An 18894-nucleotide genomic window follows, 5' to 3' on the forward strand; every position below is an offset into this window, starting at 1 on the left:
GTGTCCTTGGCAGAGGCCGCAGCCGCCGCGGGGGGGAGCGGGGCCGCCGGATGCCGCACCGGGCACCGCACCGCGCCCTCCCGCCGCCGCGATGGTGGTGCCGCCACCCCGGGACGGAGCCGGCCGCAGCCGCCGGTTGGGCCGCCGCCTCGGCCTGGGGGCGAGGCCGCGCTTGGGCCTGGCGGGGCTGGCCGCTCTTAGGCCACCGCCGCGGCCTGTCGCAGCCCCGCCGCCGCTGATCCTCGTCTTGTCCCTCACTCCTCCGTGCGTTCCCGCCGCCCCGAACTGCTGCTCCTCTCCCCCGGCCCCTCATTCGGACCGAGCTGGGCCTTCCCGGACCCACCCCTCCCGGGCAAGGACCCCCCGCCCCGTCGGCGGGCCCAGCACAGGCCGCGGCCCGGCCGCTCCCGGCGCAGGGCAGGCGGCAGCGACTCTGATTACAAACAGCCACGGCGGTACCACGTTGTCCCCCCGGGACGGAACCCGCATTCCCCGGCACTGCTGGGCTAGCCGGGTCAGTGCGAGCCGGGGCCGGGCCGGGCTCCCCCCGCGGGGCCCGGCCTGATCTCTCTCTCTCTCTCTCTCTCTCAACCCCCTCCCTTCTCTCTCCCAGTCAGTCGGATGAACGGTCTCTGCAGGCCCGCTCAGCCGGCCCAGGTTTTTCCCGCGGGGGGGTGAGTATCCTGCTCGCTCCCGGTTGTGTCTGGTGGAGGAGACCACTTCTGGCTGTCCCCGGGTGTCCCTGTCCCCTGTGAGACAATCCTCCCCCTCTGTTTTGGGGTGGCTGGCCTCAAGGCCTAGCTAAGCTGGCTCAGGTATGGGCTGTCTGTGCCAGGCGCTCGGGTCTCCCGTGAGAAGGAGCCCGGGGGGAGCACTGAGGGGTGCAGACTGGCCCCTGCCACTTCCTGGAACCTTGGCAGGGCCCATGTCCACTGGGGTTGTGGCTCGGGGGATCCCTGTGATGGGGCGGCAGCCCCATACCAAGGTGCAGCCCTGGGGGGATTGGGGTGCCTCATTTTCCAGTGTTGGTGGGACGTGCCTGGCAGTGCCCGCAGCGGGGCCGGGGGCCGGCAGTGCTGACGCGTCCGGGCGTCAGATTACAGGAGGCACCAGGGCTGGTCCCTCGGGTGTCTGGCCGGGAAAGGGCTCGCTGGGTACCATGGGGCGCAGGGGACCCCCGGCAGGGTACGGGGTACCGCCTCTCCTTCCTGCCCCGGTGGCCTTTGCACTGGGGCGGGGAGAGCGGCACTGGCTGCCAAGTCCTTCCTGGGACAGCTGGGAGGGTGTCCGGACTACCTGGGTGCTGGTGGTAGCGGGGGGCTGTGGGCTCCCATGGGCAGGAATGTCGGTGGAGTGGGGCTATGTGGGAGCTGCTCCCTGCCTTCCCTGGTAGGCGTTTGTGGTGTATGCCGGGGACCCGGCACCACCGGCAGGAACAGGTTTGGCCGGCCGGGGGAAGCGCTTAGTAGGTCAGCCGGGGTGGAGCTGGGCATGGCTGACGCCGGGGTGCCGCCGGCCCACCCAGCCCCCCGGAATTAGTGGTGGCCTAGGTGCTGGCGGCAGATCACGGGCACTGGTGTCCACTTTTGCGTAGAGCCCAGACGGGCTTTGTGGGGTCATCTTGGGTGGGTCAGTCTTGCTGGTGGGCATGGCTGGGTTTGAGGTATGATGTGGGGCTCCGCTCTGAAGGGCGTGAGGACCTGCCCAGGCTGGGTGACTTGGCATTGCCTACCCCATCTTCCTCGTGGCCCAGTGGGGCAGGAAGGGGTGGCTGGGGGTCCATGCCTTGGTGGGATGTTGTCTGTGGGGCATGGCTGATGCCTGGCTTTACACTGGTGGGCTATAGTGCTGGAGATTTGCAGATTTCAGGGCTGACGTGGACAGGGGACAGATGCCTGGGGTGCTGCTATCTCCAGCTTATGCCCACTGTCCCTGTTCCTGCAGATAGCAAGGGGATCCTTATGCACAACCCCATGAAATGAACAAAGCTCCACAGCCCACAGGAGGAGCCCCGACTGCCCCGCACCCTGCCCCTTCTCCCGGACTGCCGCAGGTAAACGTCCTCTGCCGGGTTGGGGGACCCAGCTTTGCTTCCCCAGCTGGTGCCAGAGGCAGCATTGCCATCTCTTTCCCTCCCTGCTGCCTTTCAGCCGACGTTCCCACCTGGTCAGACGGCACCTGTGGTTTTTAACCCAGCACCGACCTCACAAATGAATACGCCTTCTCAGCCGCGCCAGGTAAGGATTTTCCCTAGAGCTGGGGAGGGTGATAAGGGGTATCCAGCAACTTTCTGCCTCCTAGCCAAGTAGCCCACACCACCATGGAGCTCAGGGGTGTGAGGAGCAATGTGGTGCCCCTCAGGGCTGGCGTGTGCCTGTGAAGGGGGAATGAGCCCGTGATCCAGACCACAACTGCCACCTGAGGACCTCCTGGCCCTGGGGTGGGGGGGCAGGCACCTCCAACGAGGATGCCCACCGAGTGACTGCTCTTCTCTCCTTCCTCCCCTGCCCCAAACCTCCCTCTCCTCCTCTCTCAGTTTCCAGCAGGGCCTCGGGCTATTCACCAGCAGGTACTAACCCGCTTCCCCTGCCCCGCATGCTGAACACCCTGCCCTGACACTGCACAGAAACACCCACCTTGGGCATGAAGGGGCTGGGGAGCATGTGGGGACCCCAGAGCTTGGGGACAGGCTGGTCTGGGGAAAATGTGGGATGCCTGCTCGACTTTGGGTAGGTTTCTCTGCAGTGTCTCCCCAGTTCCCTCCTTGCATGAAGCCTGTAGCATGTGGCTGTGCCTGTGCTAACTTTGGCCCAGGCTGTTGCTTCTGCCTGTGCCCTTCCTCATCTTCCTCTTCCTCCCTACTTGCTTGGTCTTCTAAGGCCCTGCAGTGGCGTGCAAGGCTCTGGACCTCCATCAGCCCTCTTGTGTAGAGGAGCTGCTGGGGACAGATCTGGTGACATCCTTGGCTGTGCTGTCTGGGAGCTCATCAGACCCATCCCTGCCCCTTGGGAGGTCCCTGCAGGGGACCTCAGTGGATCTGGGATGTGGGCACAGGGCAAAGGGCTCCCTGGCCTCTTGTCCCTTTCTCTGCTATCCCTGTCCCAGTGCCAGTAACTCCTGTCTCTCTCTTTCCCCTTTTCCCTCTGTATGCGTGCGCTTGCTAACAGGGAGGATTCAGGTCTCTTCAGGTAACACTTTCTCCTTGCCCTGGGGGCGCGTGCGCGGACCCTTCTTTGCCCACTCGTCGGTGGGCTGGAGCTGCTGCTCCTGGGGATGCTCTTGCCCAGCAAATGAGCTGGGTCTGGGTTGGGATGAATGGCATTGGCCGGGGTGGGAATAGAGAGCTCCACATGCTGTCCGGCTCCGGCATGGCGGGACTACAGGTCCCAGCATCCACCGCGAGTGCCGGGAGCCGGTGCGAAGCACGCCGGGACCCGCCGCCGCCGAGCTGCGTGCGGCCGTGGCCGGCCCCAGGCGCTGGAGCTGCCGGCCCCGGGAGGGCTGGGACGGGGCCGCGCCGGGCATGAGCTGGGTCGGGTGGACCCAGGCGGCCCCGCAGGTGCGTGGGGACAGGAAGATGCCAGGGTGGGGGGTGGCCTTGGGAGCTGCCGAGGTGGGGCTGCATCCTGGTGGAGTGGGGGGGGAGGGGGGGTGGTGTCTCCCCCCCGTGGGGTGGTGGCGGATGAAGGTGCTGGAGCTGCTGCTGACGCTGTGCCCTGTCTCTCCCCAAGCATTTCTACCAGAACAGGGCACAGCCTCCCGCGAGTGCATCCCGCGTGCAGAGTAACACGACGGCTCGGCCCGGCCCTCCTGCCCATGTGTATCCGGCTGCTTCCCAGGTGATGATGATACCCTCCCAGATATCCTACACACCTTCCCAAGGAGCCTATTACATTCCCGGACAGGTGAGGGAACTTTGGATTCTGTGAGAGGGGGTTGGGATGGGCACCGGTGGGAGGTGTTGTCTGGGCTTGGAGCCCAGGTCTGTTTTGGGAGTGCAGAAGGGGTCCTGAGACTCTCTGAGCACCCACTGATTTGAGCAGGGTGCTGCTGGTTCTGTAGAGAGGCAGCAAGAGGTACTGGTCCCCTCCCCTCCCCAGCAGTTTCCTGAGGCACCTGGTGTCCTGCTCCCTACCCTAGTGTACAGCTAGTTCACAGGCAGGCCTAGGGTTACATCAGCGTTTTGGGGGTATGTCTGTGCCCTGCAGGGGACATAACTGACTTTTCTTCTTCTCTGCTATTGCAGGGTCGCTCCACGTACGTTGTCCCGACCCAACAGTACCCGGTCCAACCTGGCGCCCCTAGTTTTTACCCTGGAGCCAGCCCCACAGAATTCGGGACTTACGGTACAGACAGAGGAGTTGCTCTGATCCCCGGTGCTCTTTCAGTCCCAGCACTTCCCCATTTTTTTGCTCCCCTGCTTCTGGCCTCTCTGCATCCCACCAAGCTGAGCACAGCTCACTGTGGCTGACTCTATGACTCCATTGCAGGTTATTTTGGGGGACAGTTGCCTGTTGCCCAGCAGCACATCGTGTCCCACTGGTCCATTTGCACCGGTCCATTCACCCCCGTCCTTTTCCAAATTCGGGCCGTTTAATATTTAACTCTCCTGGCGGAGGGCTGGGGCAGACTTTATCCCCTGCTTCCCCTCACTTGCTGTCAGGGTGGTGAGCAGTTCAGTGCTTGCTGACCCCCCCTCAGCTCCTGCTCCCCAGGAGCTGAGCGGGGGTGCTCCATGCCTGCCCCCTCCTGGTGTTTGGGGAGCGTGGTGTGAGCAGCCCCTCCTCCTTCCCCCTGCTCGCATGTGGCCACCCGGGCTGTGACTATATTTAGGCTTGATTGGTCCCGGGAGGCCCGGCAGACACAGAAATGTGAGCTGAGGCCTCCGGCCTGGCCCCGGCACAGCAGCAAAGCATAACCAGGGCAGAGATGGGCTTCTCCTGAGCCAGGTATGTGCCCGGCCTCCCTCCCTCTTGTCTCGGGGCCCAGCCAGCCCCTCAGAGGAGGGAGGTGGCCCCTGGCAGTGGCTGTCTCCTGTGCTTGGGCCAGGACACTGCTGCACCTTCGTGCAGAATCTTGGGACATGCTCTGGGTATCTTTTTGAGGTTCCAGCATGGGTGTGCCCCCACCTCTGCTTTGGGGCTGCTGTGGCTCTCCCCAGGGAAGCTGGCAGCAGCTTGCCTCTTGCCCACAGGACTGGGTGGGTGACCTGGCATGGTGTGCCCTGTGACGAATGAATCAGATTGTGTCTCCTGTTTGGTCCCCAGGGCTAGGCAGCTCACGGTCTCCTTCCTTCCCCCCATGCCTGGCCCATCCCAGCGTGTGATGCCCATTCAGCGTCCCTGTGTATCCCCTGAGCAGAGGGAGGGTCCCTGACTCAGGGATGAGGCAGTCACCAGAGCCTCTTGGTTGACTTCCAGTGTCAGTGCAGCAGGGAAGGTGCTGGAGCCAGAGGGGGCCAGGACCCAGCTGTGCCTGTCCCCACACACCCATTTCCCTGTGGCACTGCTCTGGGGTGATGCTCACGGGTGCCCTGGGAAGAGTGGAGCACCTCTTGAGGGCTGGGCCAGCCCTGGATGGGGTCCAGCTCTGCCTCTGGCCCTCAGCACAGCTCCTTCCTCTGGGCTGGGCTCGCCAGGGGCTCAGGCTGCACGGGGAGCCCAAACCCCTCAGCCTGGGTGTGAATGGAGGCTGCCTGGTGCCGCCCTCGGGCTGGTGCTGGCCCTGGGGAGATAAGGGTGCAGGCAGGAAGGCGGCCACCTGCAGAGCCAGGACGCCTGTGCCTGACATGGCCGAGTGTCCAGGCAGGGCTCTTGGTGGCGTGGAGCCGGTGGGCATGGTGGATGCCTGCGGGGGCCTGGCTGGGCGTGGGGGTGGCGCGGGGACGCTCTCTGCTTCACAGGGAAGGAATTCGGTCAGGCCTGTCAGGCGGGTTAGGACAATCCAGGCCGGATGCGATGGGGGTTCGCTGCAGAGCAGCAAGGGCTCTTCAGGCTCCTGACAGACCCCTGTGTTTGGGAGATCAGGGAGTCTTCAGGACGGGCTTGGAGGATCTGGGTTGGCTGGTCTGACTCTCTCTCCTCTCCTTCAGCGGGTGCGTATTACCCGGCGCAGGGGGTGCAGCAGTTCTCAGCGGGGGTCCCCACTGCCCAGGTCATTGTGAGCCAGCAGCCACCGATCCCCACAAAACGAGAACGGAAGACGGTAAGGAGCCATCTGTCTCCAGGCATGGGGGTACTCGTATGCAGGAGGGCGTGTTCATGTGCAGGAGGGGAATGGTGTCAGCCCCAGGTGCCGGTGGTGTGTGGGATGGGATGTGGTGCTGCATGCCAGGGAAAAGGGGTGGCACAGGACTGTGTCCCCATAGGCTGAGGAGCTTAGCAAGGGAACTGGGGTGCACGGTGGGTGCTGGCGACCTTGGCCGTCCCGGCGGGCAGCGTTGTGCTGAGTCACGGCTCTTGGGAGGGCGGGGGTGCCGCGGCTGCCAACTGCTGTCTGCTCCCGGAGATGCCGGTGCTCGGAGGCCTCGCATGGGGCCTATTTATAGCTGGGAGCCGGGTGGCTGCTAGCGTGGCCCCATGCTGGGGGGCAGGGGTTGTGACTGGGAATTGGGGTGGTGGGATTTCCTCATCGGAGATGGGTTGAGCTGTGCACTTGGTGTTCTGGGGGCAGGTTGTGTTCAGAAGGTGAAGAGAGCAAGACTCCTGGCTGCACTGTGCACTGCACTGTAGTCCTAGCCAGACTCACATGTACCCCCCAGTCACCCCACAGCACGGTGCCCTGTACGCTGTAGCTTGTGCTGCACCCGTGGCAGGCATGGGGCCAGTGAGGCTGTGGGTGTATGGATTGTGCCGGGGGTGGCACAGAGCTCACTGTGGTTTCTGTGTGCTGAGGCTAGTTCCCTATACTGTCCCCTGAATGAGGGGGGGGTCCCTGCAGCCGCTGTGCCAGCACAGTGGTGCCTTGGGATCCCCTGACTTCTGAAGATGGATGTTGGCCTGGGGACCTGCTGGCTCCAGCTGCCTGTTGCGATGGCTTGAAAGGCACTGGAACAGGCCAGTGTCTGTGGGACACTGTGCCCTGTGGTGAGGGGATGTGGCACCCACTGGTCCCCAGACTGTGTGGCCAGGACGGTCACTGCAGTGAATGAACCTCCCTTTTCTCTTCGGAGAAGGGTGCCCTGGCGATGTTGGGCTGAGGGAAAGGGGGTGGCCCATGTGCTGTGTCCGATGCCCTGCCAACAGCTTCCCCACTCTGCTCTGATTCTTGGGCAGATCCGAATACGAGACCCCAACCAAGGTGGCAAAGACATTACAGAAGAAATTATGTCTGGAGCAAGGACCTCATCCACCCCCACCCCTCCACAGGTAAGTGGACCCTCTGGCTCCCTAGCTGGGGCAGAGAGAAGTGCATGTGGCCATGTTCAACTCCCTCTTTGCCCCCCTCAGGCTGGAAGTGGTTTGGAGCCCCAGGCCAACGGAGAGACCCCCCATGTAGCAGTTATTGTCCGGCCTGGTAAGTGCCTGTGCCAGGGCTGGGTGTGCCAGCTGGCATGGCTGCAGCAAGGATCCCTGGTGTTGGCACTGCTGGGTGTGAAATGCCAGCCCCACTGTTCCTTGGTTCTCCTGAGGCTTGTGGGATCGGAGGCCATCCCTGCATACCTGGGAACCTGTGTCCCCTGTTGGATCCAGGAGAGTTTATGTGGGCTGTGTACTCACCTCAGCTGTCTGTTGGGCACTGGAGGACCCCTGTTGTCCTCATCAGCCATTTGTGATGTGGCTTGGCACATCTATCCCTATCTCTTCTGAAGATAGAGGGATCTGGGGAGGAACGTGGGATGAGCAGGGGATCATTCGTTAATGCCGTCCACCTTGCAGATGACCGCCCGAAGCCTGCGCTGGTGGTGAGCAAGCCCGTCTCCCTGGAGCCCAGCAAGTCGGCATCCCCGTCGCCTCCCCCTCCCCTGATCCCTGAGGTGGAGCCTGTGGTGCTCTCACCTGTGACGCTGGTGCCAATGGAGCCTCCCGTGGACACGGACATGAAAGCGGAGCAGGGCGAGGCGCCACCTGACCCGCAAAAGACGTTAAGCGCCATCACTACAGTGCCAGGGGCTGTGGAGCTGCCCCTTGTGCCCGCGCCCGGCATGGACACGGTGGCTGCGGAGGAGGAGGAGGAAGAGGAGGAGGAGGTTGCTATTCCCCTCCCAGAGCCCACCCCACAGGAGTCTGTGCCCCCCGAGGTGCTGCCGGTGCCCGTTGTTCCCCTGATGCCAGCCGTGCCCCTGGTGCCGGCCGTGCCGTTGCCACCGCCCGTTGTACCACAGGCCCCTGAAGCGCCCGCCAAACCCGCCTCCCCCAGCCCCACACCGCCCCGGGAAGAGCCCTGCCCCGAGCCCACTGCTGAGGCCAACGGGGTCTTGGAGGAGATGCCTGAGCCGGTCCCTGAGGTGCCCCTGTGCCAGCCGGTGCTGGCCTCTGAGCCGGTGCCTGCGCCCGCCCTGGACTCCCCCATTGCCCAGCCTGAAGAGCTGCCCCTACCCAATGGGGTGGAGGGCACCAGCAAAGTGGAGCCGAGCGACGAGCAGCCCGAGTCAGATGTCAGCCCCATATCAGAGCCTGAGGAGCCAGCCCAACCTGGCACCCCTGCCTCCCCGCCTGCAGAGGAGGAGGAGGAAGAGAGTGAAGGCCCTGGTGAGACCCAGGAGAGAAGCTTGAGCCCAGCCCCTGCCCCTTCGCAGACCTCGGAGGCGACCGCACAAGGTTGGGCATGCTGGGCTTCAGGGTGCCCCAGGGTGGGTGTTGGGTGATGGGGGACATCACATGGGTGTGGTGCTAGGTATGAGGTACAGGGAAGGTGCTGGAGAGGGGGACGGAGTTAGGGACAATAGGATGTGTGGGTATGGGATGCTGAGAGGGACAAGGTGCCTGTGGATGGTGGGATGAGGGAGATGTCTGGGGAGTACATCTATGTGGAGGTGTATGGGGTAGGTATAGAGTGGGGTGTGTGGGGTGTGTCCTGGGGAATGGAAGTATGTTTTCTGTGATGCCTTATGCAGGGCTGTAGGGTGGGTGTATCAGGGTTGTGTCTGAGGATTGTCACCAGTCACTGAGGACACTGGGAGGTGGAGGATTGGCAGGGAAGCTGTGGGCCATGCTGTGTAGGGCTATGCAAGTACATGGGGGTGCTTGAGGGAAGTGGGGTGCTCTGGGGATGTGCTGGGGTTTCTCATTTTTTCTTTAAGCACCTTACACAGGAGTGTTGGGGTTACATAGGAGTGATGGGGAAGATGGGTTCACAGGATATGTTTGTGTGGAGTGCCTTGGGCAGGGATACAGGGGTGCTATAGGAGGGGAACCTGAGGGCAGATACGCTTCTGGGGAGCACATCTGTTTGTGCTGGTGTATAGGGGTGCCAGGGAGGGGAGCGTGTATAGGGACAGAGGTTTGTATGGGAGTGTTCCTATAAGGGCTGTCCTGCAGAGCAGTGTGTGTGTCTGCAGGGATCCTCTGAGGAGGATGGGGAGCACTGCACTAGGGCAGTGGTGTGGATGGGAGGCTTTGATGAGGCACAGGGTAAATCGGGGTATGTTTGGGGATGGGGGCTGTGATGGGGTGGCAGGACCACATCCCTGTGGCTCCATCTTGAAGCTCGCCTGGTGTTACTGGGGCCTCACTGGTGACCCTGTAGCTGGTGTCAAGAGTACCTGGGGGACTGGGAGGGTTCCTGTCTTTCACCTCCCTGCCTTTCCTCCTAGTCGCCATGTCGGTGCCAAAGAAGAAGCGAAGGATGAAGGAGCTGAACAAGAAGGAGGCAGTAGGGGATTTGCTGGATGCCTTTAAAGAGGTGAGTGTCCCAGGGGTGTCTGGGGATCACCCTGTGTCCCACCTCCTGCTGTGATGAACTCTGCTTTGTGCCATCGTGTCTGGGCCACTGATGCTCTGTGATGGTAATGAGGATCTGAGGTGGGGTGGACACCAAGGAGTGGGGTGGAGGGGACAGAACCAGGTTCTTGTGGGTGACTGCTGTCCCTGTCCCTCCCAACGCAGTCTCAGACCGGTGATAGTGCCTCGGAGGTGGAGAACAAGCCCCCCACGTCTGCCCCTGCCAGTGAAGCAGAGGACGCGGCTCCTGCCCGTCCACAGGAAGAGTCGGAAGAGACGTGGGAGGAGAAGGAGGACAAGTTGGCCCCGGAGAAGGGCAAGGCTGCTGGCCAGAAATATGGCTACAAGGAAGGTGAGCTGTGCCTTGGCACAGTCCTCTGCTGGCAGCCACCACCTCTGGACCCAGCAGTGGGGAAGGTGTGGGTGGCATGGTCCCGCTGTCCTAAATTTCACATTCTCCTCCCATCTTGTCCTCAAGCTTGGCATGGGGTGGGGAACAGAGTTCCCAGCACGAGGGTCCTGGAAGGAGGCAGGGAGCTGGTGGCATCAGGCTTTCTAAGCATGCAGGATTATTGTGCTCATGGTGTACCAGGCGGGGGCAGTTCTGTGGTTGTCTATATCCCACGTCGCTGGTCTCTGTGTGGACTCAGACCTACCACAGCTCAGGGTGGTGGAGGATGTGGGACAGGCCATATCAAGAGTCTCCCTCTTGCCCTCCACTGCAGAGCAATGGAAGCCGCTGAACCCTGAGGAGAAGAAGCGATATGATCGGGAGTTCCTGCTGGGCTTCCAGTTCATCTTTGCCAGCATGCAGAAACCTGAGGGGCTGCCCCAGATCACAGATGTGGTGCTGGACAAGGTCGGTGCGGCCCTGGAAATTGGGGAATTGTGGGTGGTGGTCAGGTGGGGGTCTGGCTCTTCTTTGTGCCTTGTCAAAGCAGGGCAGGGACTTACTTTTGTGCTCAGGGTCCTGTTGCAGCATCTGCAATGACCCCGAGCCTCAGTTTGGTGGGTGTGGGGGCACCTCTGGGGCCTTTTTTCCAGTTCCTTGTCCCGGCGTTGAGGCTGGGGGATGGATCCATCCCGCTCCTCTGCCCCCGGGCATCCTCAGCCGTGTGTACCTTCGCAGGCCAACAAGACCCCACTGCGGGCACTTGACCCCATCCGCTTCAGTGGCATGAACTGCAGCCCTGACTTCACCCCTTCCTTCGCCAACCTTGGCCGGCCTGTCATGGGCAACCGGGGCCTGGTGAGTATCCCTCGCTTCACTGCTGCCATCCTGCTCTGCCTCTCCGTGATGATCAAGCTTTCGAGCCGCTGTGTCTGGGCCACTGATGTCCGTGATGGAGTTGAGGATCTGAGTAGGCGGACTGGAGACTTCTGGGAGCCAGCCCAGGTGGTCCCAGAGCAGAGAGCTGAGTTTCTTCTCCATGTGTCAGCCCTCAGGGTTGGGTCCCCGCCGCTCCCAGCAGAGCCAGAGGAAGGAGCCCCGCAAAATCATTGCTACTGTGTCCCTCAATGAGGATGTCAAGCTGAACAAGGCCGAGAAGGCCTGGAAACCCAGCAGCAAACGTGCTTCCGAGGAGGAGGATCCTGAGAATATCAAGACACAGGTGGGCGCTGGGGTGGGCAGGCAGTTGGAGGGCCTGGGGGAAAGACGCCCAGCTCTTGCTGACCCCACTGCCGTTGCAGGAACTGCTCCGCCGCGTCCGCAGCATCCTCAACAAGCTGACGCCCCAGATGTTCCAGCAACTGATGAAGCAGGTGATGGAGTTGTCCATCGACACGGAGGAGCGGCTCAAGGGTGTCATCGACCTCGTCTTCGAGAAGGCCATCTCGGAGCCAAACTTCTCTGTTGCCTATGCTAACATGTGCCGTTGCCTTATGGGGGTGAGCAGAAGCTGGGCGGTCTCCTACTGAGTGGGCAAGGGTTTTTGGCCATCTCAGCTGAGCTTAGTAGTGTGCAGGCCCTTCCGTGTGGAATGGGGAAACAGGTGTGTGGATGGAGGACCAAGTTCAGGGTCTCAGCAGGGCATCACAAAGTTGTAAGGTGGTTTTTTCCTGATTTGAGTAGTGCCAGCTTAGTTGCCCTACTCTTGGGGGAGACACAACTCATGCTTCTTCTCTGGCTTGTACCTCTCCCTGCAGCTTAAAGTGCCCACAACAGACAAGCCCACAGTGACTGTGAACTTCCGCAAGCTGCTGCTCAACCGCTGCCAGAAGGAGTTTGAGAAGGACAAGGACGACGATGAGATCTTTGAGAAGCGGCAGAAGGAGATGGATGATGCCAGTGCCGTGAGTTGGGCTGGGAGTCTGTGCCTGAGGGCTGGCATAGGTGTCCTTGGGCTGGCTCTGGACACTGAACTGGCTTGCTGGGCTTTTCCTGCAGCCCGAGGAGAAGGCGCGTATGAAGGATGAGCTGGAGGAGGCGCGGGACAAGGCTCGACGACGATCCCTGGGCAACATCAAGTTCATTGGAGAGCTCTTCAAACTGAAGATGTTGACGGAGGCCATCATGCATGACTGTGTGGTGAAGCTGCTCAAAAACCACGATGAGGAGTCTCTTGAGTGCCTTTGCCGCCTGCTTACGACTATTGGCAAGGACTTGGACTTTGAGAAAGCCAAGGTACTCCTTGCCCTGTCCTGCCTTGCCCTTCCCTTGCCTTGCCTTTGGAAGGAATATGATCATGGCTCTGTCCCTCTATAGCCTAGGATGGACCAGTACTTCAATCAGATGGAGAAGATCATCAAAGAGAAAAAGACATCATCCCGAATCCGTTTCATGCTGCAGGATGTTATTGACCTAAGACGGGTAAAGTTCATGGAATGCAATCGTGTGGGGGCTGTCCTCCATCCCCTGCTTGGTCCCTTGGAGCTGCTGGCCTGTGTCCTCTGAGTGCCAGCAATCCATGTGTCCCATCTAGGGGAGAGATGGGTACGTGAGCTGTGGCCAGCCCCAGAGACACCATGCTAGCCCCAGCCATTGGTTATCATGGTAGTGGTAGTGGGCACACAGTAATTGGCAGCTATTTAATGCAGGGGGGCTCCAGAAACTGAGCCTTTTTGTGCCAAAAGCTGCCACAGCACATGGAAAGTGATGATGGCTGAGGCAGGAGACCAACCTGAGACTCTGAGAGTGGGATGGCTGGGAAGGGGAAATGCCTTTTCCTCCATCTTCCAGCCATCTCAGTGCCCTCTTCCCGCCTTCTTTGCCCTCTGCAGAATAGCTGGGTGCCGCGGCGAGGAGACCAGGGCCCCAAAACCATAGATCAGATCCACAAGGAAGCAGAGATGGAGGAGCATCGGGAACACATCAAAGTGCAGCAGCTCATGTCAAAGGACAAGAGGAGAGGACCCCCTGGGCCATCCTCCAGTGGTGAGTGCCTGGGCTTGGGGGCACTTGAGTTTGCCTGGGGTGGGTTGCTCCTGCTGGACGCCGCTCAAGGCTGGTCTGCCCCTTACGACTGTCCCTCTTGTGCTCAGGGCGCAGTAGCCTGGTCGCAGATGATGGCTGGAACACAGTGCCCATCAGCAAGGGCAACCGGCCCATCGACACCAGCCGGCTAACGAAGATCACCAAGGTGAGGCTGGGGGTGTGGTGTGGCAGCCGAGCCGGCTGCCTGGCCTAGATCCTGGCTCGATGGGGGGTCAGGTCTGACTGTCTCTCTCCACCTGCAGCCTGGATCCATCGACTCCAATAACCAGCTCTTTGCACCGGGTGGGCGGCTGAGCTGGGGCAAGGGCAGCAGTGGGGGGTCTGGCGCAAAGCCCACAGATTCAGGTAGGCTGTGTGGGACTGGCTGGGTGCTGTGGGACAGAGTGGGAGGGGTGATCCTTCCCCCGGCAGTTCCTGTACCAGGAAGGTGCCGAACTCTGAGACTTCCCTCTTTTCACGCCCAGCATCTGATTCAGGGCGACCAGCCACGAGCACCTTGAACCGCTTCTCAGCGCTCCAGCAGTCAATGCCTGCCGAGAGCCCAGAGTCCCGCCATGTGGTGCAGAGGTGAGGGGCCAGCCCTGCCTTGCTGGATGGGGGTGTTGGGGATGGGGGAGAACCCCCGATTCAGGCTTGTGGTTGATAAGTGTGTAGGCAAGTTATGGTATCTGGACTTGCCCTGTGGCAAGATGGGGCCTTGAGGGAGTCAGTGGTGAGTCCTTGTGGCGAGGAAGGTTGACCTCACCCTGGGTGTCCTCCCTACTGTTTGGCACTTGGGTGACCACCCCTGGGTGCTCTGGACTGGGGGTCCTTGGATGGACATTGATGGGCCAAAGGGAGTCCCTTAGAGGCTGGAGTGTGAGGTCCCCAAAGAGAGCTGGAGTTTGGATTTGTTCAGGAGAAGAGGAAAACTGTGGGGTGAGCACTGTCTGGGGACCGTGCTTTGTGTGCCAGTACGCCACAGAAAACGAAGGGCAGCTTTGCCACACTGCATCAGAAGAAAGGTGTGAGCAGGACAAAGGCAGGTACTGCTCAGCCATGCCAAGCAGCAGAGTGAAAGGAAAAGGGTGTGAGTTGGAACTGGGGAGAAATAGGGAGAAAATTTTTCCCCAAGAATGGTCAAGTCCTAAAAGAGGTGGGGATTGGAGTGGCACAGCCTTACCTTCCAGAGCTCTGCAGTCTGGGGTCAGGGAGGGTGGTGATGGGCTCTTCACGCTGTGTGTGTCTTTCTCCCACCCAGGAGCAGCTCCAGCCGTGACAGGTCAGAGAAGGCTGGGGACAGAGGGGACCGGGAGTTGCGTTCGGAGAAGGGCAGCGACCGTCTGGAGCGTCCCGACCAGGGGGAGCGGGCAGACAGGAACAGGTCTGCCCTCACCAAGAGGAGCTTCAGCAAAGAGACAGAGGACAGGAGCCGAGAACGGGAGAAACAGGGTGGCCCCGAGGCCGTGCGCAAGGCTGCAAGCATGACGGAGGAGCGGGACCGGAGCCGAGAGACCAGTGAGCTGGGGAGGAGCAATATCCCAGGATGTGGCTGGACCTGCGGCTCTGCCTGTCCCAGGTGGTGCCTGATCCTTGCTCTTTTCTTGCAGTTAAACAAGAGCCAACACCTCCTGCAACATCCACCAAGCCCACGCTGTCAGAAGAGGAACTGGAGAAGAAATCCAAGGCAATCATAGAGGAATACTTGCACATCAATGACATGAAGGTGAGAGGAGGGGGTGGCCAAGCACCCTAACACACCATACATGTTCCCCTAACATGCCATATGCTTCCCTCACTGTGGGGTAGCACTGTTGGGCAGGGTTCTGGTGGTGCCTGGATGTTGAAGGGGGGAGCCAGAGCTGGCTGTAGGGCAATACTGACCCCCCTTTTCCCTGCAGGAGGCCCTGCAGTGTGTGCAGGAGCTAGGCAGCCCCTCCTTGCTCTACATTTTTGTGCAAAATGGCATTGAGTCCACGCTGGAGAGGAGCACCATCTCCCGCGAGCACATGGGAGCCCTGCTCTGCCAGCTGGTGAAGGCAGGCACTCTCTCCAAGGAGCAGTACTACAAAGGGTGAGGGTCCAGGGCAGCCTGGCTTTGAATTTAGCTCTGCCTTGAGTAGGACTCAGCACTGAGATGTGTCCTGAGGTCCCTCCTAGCCAAGTGCGTGGGGCCTGCTGGATCCCAACAGCTCCCTCTGCTCTTCAGGCTGCGGGAGATCTTGGAGACTGCAGAGGACATGGAGATTGACATCCCACACATCTGGCTGTACCTGGCTGAGCTCATCACCCCCATCCTGCAAGAGGAAGGCATCCCCATGGAGGAGCTGTTCAGGTGAGGGCTGTGCTCCTCAGCAGGGCTGGCACATGCTACCTGCCCCCTTCATGGGGGCAGGTAGCTCACCCAGGTCTCTTGTGCCCCACAGGGAGATCACGAAGCCCCTGGTGCCCATTGGGAAGGCCACCACGCTGCTGGTTGAGGTGCTGGGCTTGTTGTGCAAGGGCATGGTAAGTGCATGGGGCTTGTGTGGCTACTGGCTGCTCTCTCAAGGACTGGCATCCTGCTTGGGGGCCAGGTGGCCATGTGGGGATTGAACCCCCCTGCCACCAGAGAGGCTGGTGAGGGACATCCCTTTCAGTGTCTGGGTCATGCGGGTGGCATGGCCAAGCCACAGTATCTTGCTCCCTGGAGATGGAGGGCATGGTGTGCTGATGACGACTGTCTGTCCCACAGGGCCAGAAGACAGCAGGAAAGCTGTGGCGGGATGGAGGCCTGAGCTGGAAGGAATTCTTGCCTGAGGACCAGGATGTCAACAAATTTGTCACAGAGCAGGTGGGGGCTTGGTGGCAGCGAGGGGCAGAGGTGGGCCATGGGTGGACCTTGGGCAGTGTGAGAGTGGTGCTCCCCTGTGCTGCCTTTAACAGCTCTCTCTGCCTGCTTCCCCAGAAATTGGAGTACACGATGGGGGACAGCTCTGACATGCCAAGCCGCAAGGAGCTGACCTCAGAGGAGCTGTGCAAGCAAATGGACAAACTGCTGAAGGAGAACCCGAACAACCAAAGAATATATGACTGGATTGAGGTGAGGGTGGGGACACAGCACCTGAATGTCTGGAGGCTCCCTCCTGGCTTCCTCTCCACCTCACAGTCCTTTACCCTCCCCCCTCCAGGCCAACCTGAGCGAGCAGCAGGTCTCATCCAACACATTTATCAGGGCCCTGATGACGTCTGTGTGCCACTTGGCCATTGTCTGTGAGTACCAGGGTGAGGTGGGAGCAGTGGGGGTTCCCCTGCCCACACTGCCCCTCTCACGCCCCGTCCCCTGCAGTTGAGAACCCGTACCGCGTGGACGCCATGGTCATCCGCAACCAAGCCAAGCTGCTCCAGAAGTACCTGCGGGATGAGCAGAAGGAGCTCCAGGCACTCTACGCTCTGCAAGCCTTGGTGGTGAAGTTGGAGCAGCCTCCCAGTGAGTATCATGGGTGCGGGTGGGTTGAGGAGGGGGTGGCAAGTGTGTCCCCACCCCAGCAGGGTGGCTGGTGGCTGGAGAATTGCAGAGGTTCCCCTTTGTCCCCCCACCCCAGACCTGCTGCGGATGTTCTTTGATGCCCTCTACGATGAGGATGTCATCAAGGAGGAGGCTTTCTACAAGTGGGAGTCCAGCAAGGACCCAGCCGAGCAGCAGGGCAAAGGGGTGGCGCTCAAATCAGTGACAGCCTTTTTCACCTGGCTTCGGGAAGCTGAGGACGAGTCGGACAACAACTGAGCAGCTGTGAGGAGGAGGAGGCAGAGGAAAGGGGGAGAGAGAGTGGGGCACCCTGGGGAGTGACTCCAACCCTTCCCACCCCTGGCCCCCATGGACTTGCTAATGCCAGGGCTGAGTGACCTGCTGTGCCCATTGCAGCCCCCCTCTCTCTTTTTTTCAGCTCTCCTGTCTCTTCTTCCTCTGTCCTGGTTCTGTTTGTAAGGCCTGTATGAGTTTGTCATGATGATAATAAACAGATGCTGACTGAGGCGGTGGCTGCCATGGGTCCCCTTGGGGACCTTCCTCGCCCCCCTCCCAGCGCAGGCACACCAGGTCTCTGGGAGTGGGGCAGAGCACCCCCGGCTTCATGTCATGGAGAGGGGGGGATGGGATGGGGACATAGCTCTCCCCTCCTCTCCCTCCTCCTCTTTCTCCTCCCCCCTTCTTGATGAAATATAGAGAGATTATATATATATAAACTTATTAAATTTGGTTTGGGGACAGGAGCGTGATTTCTCCCCCTCCCCTGTCCTCTCTTTATTCCTCCATCACTGCCTGGACCCCCTCCCCTCTATGGTTTTTAAATTTTAAATATAAATCATTCCCCCCCCCAGCTCCTGCTCTGACACCTGGGGAGGGTGCCGGGGAGGAGGGGGGGGGGTGGCCCCTTCTCTCTGGGCCAGGCTGAGTCCCCTCCAACACCCCAAAAGCCCCCATCCTCCTCCCAAACGTTTAAGGCCACAATTGGGCAAGCGACAGGGCGGCCCCCTCATCCGCGTCCCCTGTATTTATAGAGCGCCGGATGTGACGAGCCGCATGTGTAATTATTAAAACAAGGATTCAATTACTGGTCACGTGAATTTGTAAATAATTTTTTTTTTGCCTTTTTTTTTTTTTTTTTTTCTTTATGGAGTATTTAATTGAAGATTTAAAGGCATCTTTTCACCTTAAAACTGGAAATAAAAGAACATTGCTAAATAATGCCCCGTGTGCCGCTGTTGCCGCCCCCTCCCTCCATGTCCTTTGTGCCTGGGCTGGTGTGGGGGTGCCAGCCTTGAGCATGGGCAAGGACCAGCCTCCCCTGTCACTGCAAGGCAGGTAGGTACCCCAACTCCAGGGCTGGAAGGGTGGCAAGGGGGTTGGATGTGCCTGGAGCCAGGCCCCCTGGACTCCTCTTGCTGGCACTGCCTGGCACAGGGTCTCTGGTGGTGGACAAGACAGCCCTGCCAGCAGCCTGGCTGTGGAGGAGAGCCCTGATGTCCCCAAATGTCCCTTTTCCCACAGGCACGAGTGGTGGAACCTGCATGGTCTCCTCGGGACAGGAGATGGGAGATGAGTACCAGGTTCCCTCTACGCCTTTCAGTGTGGGAGGGCATTTTTCTATCAGCCCCCTCCTGCCTTGTCTTGCAGTTGGAGTGGAGATGGGGCACAGCTGGTCGCTGCTGGGGTTCCCTTGTGGGGTATCCCTGTTGGCAACAGAGGCTGGTCCCCCTTGGGGCTGGAGGCCAGTCTTTGATGCCTTGGGCTGCCTCTTGCTGAGTCACCCTGGCCATGGCCCAGAGGGTACAGAATAATTAACCAGAGGCTGTTCCCTAGATTAGAGGCTGATCTGTCTGAGCTGCAGCCCTGGCATCACTCATGCTGGGAAGCAGTTGGCAGGGAAAGGCCTGGGGCTGGGGACTGAGCAGGAACTCCCTCCATGACTGGGAATGAGTGAGTAACGAGAGAGGGAGGCCCTTTGAGCTGTTTGGGTAACCTGCTTGCCAAGGGAGAGAGAGGGTGGCACCCCAGCAGTGCCCTCCTGTGCCAGGGAAAAGGTACCACAGCATTAATTACCATCAGTAGGTTTCAGA

The 18894-nt window shown here is 60.5% G+C and overlaps 1 protein-coding gene and 2 non-coding genes across 10 annotated transcripts; all 3 read left to right on the forward strand.

Annotated features, from left to right (window-relative positions):
- Window positions 1–207: 207 nt before the first annotated feature.
- EIF4G1 (eukaryotic translation initiation factor 4 gamma 1) lies at window positions 208–18022 on the forward strand. 8 transcript variants are annotated; one of them, XM_042042594.1, is made up of 35 exons: window positions 208–514; window positions 614–674; window positions 1945–2053; window positions 2151–2237; window positions 2537–2569; window positions 3168–3188; window positions 3732–3905; window positions 4247–4346; window positions 6092–6204; window positions 7275–7367; window positions 7449–7515; window positions 7878–8759; window positions 9755–9843; window positions 10047–10233; window positions 10607–10740; window positions 10993–11130; window positions 11321–11494; window positions 11574–11771; window positions 12030–12176; window positions 12271–12507; window positions 12589–12693; window positions 13104–13257; window positions 13365–13462; window positions 13560–13662; window positions 13782–13884; window positions 14558–14814; window positions 14907–15022; window positions 15198–15370; window positions 15506–15631; window positions 15723–15804; window positions 16031–16129; window positions 16244–16378; window positions 16467–16548; window positions 16625–16765; window positions 16881–18022. In XM_042042594.1, exons 3-35 carry the CDS (start codon window positions 1979–1981, stop codon window positions 17060–17062), a joined length of 4905 nt encoding a protein of 1634 aa, XP_041898528.1. In that variant the 5' UTR covers window positions 208–514; window positions 614–674; window positions 1945–1978; the 3' UTR covers window positions 17063–18022. The 8 variants fall into 8 exon arrangements, with proteins under 8 accessions (XP_041898528.1, XP_041898529.1, XP_041898530.1 ...); XM_042042595.1 differs by having other exon boundaries at window positions 13794–13884; XM_042042596.1 differs by having other exon boundaries at window positions 11011–11130.
- Window positions 9889–9966, forward strand: LOC121671322. Its single transcript, XR_006018485.1, has one exon. It is a non-coding gene; the product is annotated as a small nucleolar RNA SNORD66 (small nucleolar RNA).
- On the forward strand, window positions 11172–11246 carry LOC121671314. Its single transcript, XR_006018478.1, has one exon. It is a non-coding gene; the product is annotated as a small nucleolar RNA SNORD66 (small nucleolar RNA).
- Window positions 18023–18894: the final 872 nt, after the last annotated feature.

The sequence above is a fragment of the Corvus kubaryi genome, unplaced genomic scaffold, assembly GCF_017639235.1.
Source record: "Corvus kubaryi isolate FWS band 111438036 unplaced genomic scaffold, C.kubaryi_AGA036_p1.0 37397, whole genome shotgun sequence".
NCBI lineage: Eukaryota > Metazoa > Chordata > Aves > Passeriformes > Corvidae > Corvus > Corvus kubaryi.

Excerpts from the sequence above, each read along its gene's own strand:
- EIF4G1 (XM_042042594.1), top strand. The coding sequence starts at position 1,979 with ATGAACAAAGCTCCACAGCCCACAGGAGGAGCCCCGACTGCCCCGCAC. Across the intron at positions 11,495-11,573 it reads CTGAGAATATCAAGACACAG|GAACTGCTCCGCCGCGTCCG; the intron begins GTGGGCGCTGGG and ends CTGCCGTTGCAG. Across the intron at positions 15,632-15,722 it reads CCCATGGAGGAGCTGTTCAG|GGAGATCACGAAGCCCCTGG; the intron begins GTGAGGGCTGTG and ends TGTGCCCCACAG.